The sequence below is a fragment of the Cryptomeria japonica genome, chromosome 10 (assembly GCF_030272615.1).
Source record: "Cryptomeria japonica chromosome 10, Sugi_1.0, whole genome shotgun sequence".
Lineage (NCBI taxonomy): Eukaryota > Viridiplantae > Streptophyta > Pinopsida > Cupressales > Cupressaceae > Cryptomeria > Cryptomeria japonica.
In genome coordinates, this window is record NC_081414.1 from 744,353,287 (window position 1) to 744,359,286 (window position 6,000).

Consider the following 6,000-nt stretch of genomic DNA (forward strand, 5'->3'; position numbering starts at 1 on the left):
AATACTACTATATTTTAAATCAAAAAGATTTTATCAGTGCCAAACATGTCTAGAAAAAAATCACAAGATAAAAAAATTCCATACAATATGGCTTTAAATAATTTATAATAAAAAATATTGTTTTAACATATATAAAGATTCAAGCCTGTAAAACATGGCCTTCAAAAGCCCTAAAGTGATAAACATACAAAAGCCTTAAGCTGGATATTTTTATATATTGAAAGCATGCAGATTTCAGCAATTGTAATTCTACTTTGCATAATCTATATATGTCATGTTCATAATCTATTTTATACAACTAAATGATTTTAGGACATATAGATTAGTCTCTAAATCTTGGCTTAAAATTTTTTAAATGAAAGAATGCCTTTATAATAAATTAATATAACTAAAATAATTTTTTCAAAATAAACTTTTTAAATTTAAGATCACCATTTAACATAACTTAAAAATTAAAACAATGACCTCTGAAACCTGGGTAACATATTCATTGGTTGAATTCGATATATGAAAAGCATGCTTACTTTAGCTAGCTCTATAAATGATGCTTATTAGAGTTGTTAAAGTATATAAATCTAGAGAATTTGGATAGTTTTGTTGCTAAATTTCTATGTCATATTGGAAAAAAACCAAGACGCATTTTCCCTTCTAGAGCTTATTTAAAGGAGGCATCAAACCACTTTGGAAATCACAATGAGAATTTAAGGTCCGATTTGATTTTCTTTTAATGGATAAATATTATTCAAGTAAAAATAAATAAACTAGGTGTCATACAACATCAATTTTTTAATCTTATTGGAATAGTAATTATATATATTGTTAAATTTGGGATTCTATATCAATATTCATAAACAATAATTGGTACAATGAAATACCTTTTATTTATTTTTATTTCCATACAAAAATGTTGATTGTATTGAATCTAGACAAAGGTTAAAAAGAAATTGGCTAAAGAAACACTAGTTGAGGTGAAAATTCAAAGAATTCTATTTTTTTTAATAAACCACAAATGCATTTCTTCACTTTGCACATTGCAACTAATAATTTTTTTTCACGGAGGAGAACAAGAGGTGTTACTAAATGCCTAAAGAAACTAAGAAGAAAACTACAAACTTTGCAAGTGGAGAGAAAGAACTTATGTTTTGTCATGGTCTTCTGACATTAGATTTATTCATTTGGAGAGAAATAGATGACTATAAATTATTATATTTAGCTTCTCCCCTCAATTGGTATCTAGATCTTCTTGCATCATTACTTTTAAATTCTTATGATCAATTTATTTTTAATTTCTTAATAAATATTTCTTAGATCATTTTCTAGATTACAATAATACTAGAAAATTATTTTTAAAGGATATGTATATGAATTGAAAATATTTCGTAGTTTGTTTCAAGCTCAACATATTATTAAACTCAAATAATGCATAGAAAGGCACATGATGCCAATTTGTTGTTCATAGAGAATGTACAACCCTTAGGGCTTTAGAAATACTTCATTCTTTACATTTCCTATCATGTAGAAATGGAAAAACTTGTGCCTGTGGAAGCAATGCTTAACCTTCATATTTGGTGCATTGATAGAGTGGCATTAGTGTACAATAGTTATACTAATTTTCTTACTTAGATATGAAGTATTATTGACATGCAATGACAAAATCCAATATAGGAGTGTTATTTGGTGGTATTATATTATGTCCACATCTATATCCTAGCATCAATTTTGAAAATTCTAGCAAATCATGGGTTCATATATGGCTCAAATTGTTAGAGTGACCATTCTTCAGGAATAGACTTAGCTAGGAATAGACTTAGCTGGTAGATTGATTCATCATTCAAGTGATTTATTATAAATGTGCCACAACATACACTTTTGTATATGTTGTTATTACACTTGATATAGAGGGATTTGCAGTATTAATCAGCAACCAAAGTTATGTGCCATGATTTCTCTATCATTTCCCTTTATCACCACCCAAAGTGTAGACAAATACATCGAGCTTCTAATGTGTATTGATCAATCCACTAATGAGCTTCAAGATAGAATACTTGTGCAATCAAAATTTTTACATCACGATTAGAAACCATTACTACCTTCTTTCAACAAGTAACAAAAAATTGTGTTTCTTTTATCTTCATGTCCGTAATAGATCTCCAATAAAATTTTATTTTTAATTTTATATCGATATATGACTTGAACCTCCTGTGGATGCAAGTGCTAGTTATACCCATTTTCTAAGCCAACATAAAGTAATAGATATAGCTCAATATAGATCTCCAACTTAAGAGATAAATAAGTTGAAAGGTAGTAAATTTTAAACTTTTGTCAATCTTGAATGCAAATTAAGCTCACATTAGAACATCCTTTTTTTTTAACAAAAATCCAAAATGAATATAGAACTATAAAAGACAATTGATATTAATGAACACAAATACATCTAAAGTTTTAAGTGTGTCAAACTTTATCTTAAATAAGATTTCTTGATTTACTTTTGTATCATAGATGTATGGGTTTGGGAATGGTTGCACCTGGTTGGACTTTTTTTTAAATTTATTAAATAATTTAAAATTTGTATTAATTTTTAATTTATTTAATAAATACAAAAAATTAGGTTCATTCTTTCCATGGCTATCGAATGGAAGAATGGATATTTATTTGGCAATGGTTATTCTCCATACAAAACAACACTTGATCAAAAACACAAATTCGTATAACACAATTGTTTTTAGCAGATTTTTTAGTGTAAAACAGCATTGAAAAGACAGATTAAGAGGATCAAATCAATAGAAATCACGTAAAAATTTATTCTGATTTGCAAATTGTGTATTTTTAATCAAATGTTGTTTTATATAGAGAATAGACGGCTCCTATTAATTTACTATTTGTTAATTAAATTAAAAATCACAAAACAATTATATTATATTTTTTAATTTAATTAATAAATAACAAATAAATGTTGCTCAGACCATTCTGTCGGCTGGATAGACGTGTACAATTCGAGAAAGATATGCGAGCCCGACCCCTGCATGTCAACCATACATTCAATTCTGCGAGCCCATAGCCTACTTTACTCAGCACGCCTTTTATAAAGGTATGTTCCATCTAGATGTTCTTTAGGTATTAATTGTTTTGCGTGGGGAAATTATGAGTTTGGGTGGCAAACCACACCAGAACAAATTGATTGCAGCACAGATTTTCAGTGACCCATTAAAACTAGACTCAGAGACAGCTGTTCATTCAATTAGATTTGAGAGGCGGATATTTGTTGAAGATTTAAAAAGGAAACAAATATGATACGTTCAAATTCCTGTGACTGATTGGAGACAGCTACAGCCATACAATCATCTACATAAAGTGATGTCATTTCGATGTACCGCCATTGTGCCTCTTCACTTCAATGCAATTTTCCAAATTGACGCGACAGTGGACGATAACAGCCTTAATGGAATCCAGAATGAATAATAATGGACGTTGACTGAAACATGATTTGGTGAGGAATTAAATGCAATATACTAGGCTACGTTGCTCACTCTTTTAGACTTGAATTTTATACTCTATATTTCGTGTATATATATGGGGAAATCTACAAGATTTAGAGACATCGAGAAAGAGTATAATTTTTGAGGCAAGAGAAAAAGATGGCTTCTAAGCTCAAACAATGTGGAATGCTGGTTACTGCAATGCTTATGGTGGGAGTAATAGTTGGTTGTGAGGGCAGAAGTCTAAAGACGACAGTATATGAAACGGATAACTTTGGTGGTGGTGGAGGGTTTGGCGGCGGTGGTGGAGCCGGAGGAGGCTTCGGTGGCGGAGCTGGAGGAGGATTCGGTGGTGGAGCTGGAGGAGGATTTGGTGGAGGAGCTGGTGGCGGAGCTGGTGGAGGCTTTGGAGGAGGTGCTGGAGGAGGCGCTGGTGGTGGCTTTGGGGGAGGCGCAGGAAGAGGAGGCGGTTTTGGCGGAGGGGCTGGTGGAGGTGGCGGCTTCGGCGGTGGAGCTAGTGGAGGCGGGGGATTTTAGCTCGTTTAACTTTCTTGTTTTGGAAATAATGAGCGTGGTCTTATTGAAGCTGTGATAGTAGTTACGATAATCTTGTTCTTTAATTTCTATGGATCTCATATGAACTGAGCGTGGTCTTATTCTGATCAATTTTAGCATCATTATATGTTTTCAATGAACTGAAATTGTTCTATTACAATATAATGTATAATGGAGCCCGATAACCCTCTTCGTTTCCGTCACTGCTGTCCATTTTCTTTCTGATGTTTAACAAATTGAATATAGTGATATACAAGCGGCAGGATAAGCATTGAAAGAATTAAAAATAATCGGAAAAAAATAATCCAAAATGAGCTAGATACTAATAATGAATCCTTACATTAAAATTAGCGAAGTTCTATCTCAAATTAAGAGAATTGAATTTAATTAACATCATTTTCAAAGTATTTTCAAGAGGAATAACAATATCTGAGTAGTTCCATGTAGTGAAATTCTAACATGCACAATATATTATTAAATTTGGTATGCACAATATAATATTAAATTTAACATGCAAGAGTCCTCTTTAATCAGGAAATAAGGTCATCTTTAGCTATTTTAGTAACTTAGTTAATCTCTGTCTAGATACGTCTCGACTGCTTTATTTTCTGAACGTTACTCTACTTATTTTGACTGTGCCATATTAAGCTTATGGAAGAGGATTATTTAGTTAATAGGTCGGCCCATGATATTTTGTTTCCTCCACTTCCAAAAATCTTTCTCTAAAATTGCAGCTTTACCTGCAAAGAAAAAATAAAATTGTAGATAAAACACAGAAGAACAGAGCAGTAAAGGAAAAAAAACAGAGCATGCAGAATCAGAATGTTAATATTCACTACTGCAGATTACACTACAATACTTGCTATCTAATATGAAAAGCATCGTATAGAACAATCAGATATGATGAAGATTCTAGCCGACAGTCAGAGTTACCAGCCAAAACAATAGGCGAAGGAAACACAGATCACAATCAAGATCCACAATCTGTGTGGTATCTGAAGTCAAATGCAATCAAGATCACAATCAACAGCAGAGAATTTTGATTTTAGACCAGTTGCGGTGAATGTATACATGAGCGGTGATCCACAATCAGTGGCGAACATGTTGGAATTAACCACCACTAACACCCCCCTTAATTCTAAGGGAAAACCCAGTGGGAACAAAACCCCCCCCTCAAAATAGAGGCTAACATAATGAGAAAATTACTGTGGTGCAGTTTCTTTCACCTCAAGAAGATTTCGGAGAAAGTGAAACTTCTGCTAAGTGAATGTCTTTGTGAAGATGTCAGCAATCTGTTGAGACGTGAGACAATACTGCAAATCAATGATGCCATCATGGATCAGATCTCGGATAAAGTGCATGTGGATCTCGATTTGCTTTGTCCGTTGTCGTTGTACTAGATCTCCACAAACCTTCAATGTAATTTAGTCGTCACACAAAATGATGGTTGGTTGATGAAAACAGATACCGAACTCAGTGAGAAAATTTTGTAGCCAAAGAACTTGAATGGTAGCATTGACTGCACCTCGATATTCAGCCTTTGCGGATGATAGAGCAATGGAAGATTGCTTTTTACTTGACCAACAAATGGGACCAAAGCCCAAATTGAGAACATATCCTGAAGTGGACTTGTGATCAATGCTATCACCAGCCCAATCAGAATCAGTATAGCCAATGAGATCCAAAGTACATCCAACTGAATAATGAATCTCATAGCTAATGGTTCCCTGAACATAGTGAAGTATACGCTTGGCAGCTTTCCAATGCAGTTCATAAGGCTCCTGCATGTATCTGGAAACAACACCCACTACATATGATAGATCTAGATGAAAGTGAGTGACATAAAGAAGACTCCCCACAAGTTGACGATAAAGTGTGCAATCAACCAATGGTGTATCTTGGTCATCCTCAAGCTTTACCCCCGACAAGAAAGGTGTGGATGTTGGCTGATAGTCACTAATGTGAAATC

General features: G+C 33.1%; 1 protein-coding gene across 1 annotated transcript; it reads left to right on the forward strand.

The window, feature by feature from the left end:
• Window positions 1-3,635: 3,635 nt before the first annotated feature.
• On the forward strand, window positions 3,636-4,013 carry LOC131076673 (glycine-rich protein 5-like). The gene has a single exon (XM_058013975.2). The coding sequence runs from the start codon at window positions 3,636-3,638 to the stop codon at window positions 4,011-4,013; it is 378 nt and encodes a 125-aa protein (XP_057869958.2).
• Window positions 4,014-6,000: the final 1,987 nt, after the last annotated feature.

Bases quoted from the DNA above. Each gene is read 5' to 3' on its own strand.
- LOC131076673 (XM_058013975.2), top strand. From the start codon at position 3,636: ATGGCTTCTAAGCTCAAACAATGTGGAATGCTGGTTACTGCAATGCTT.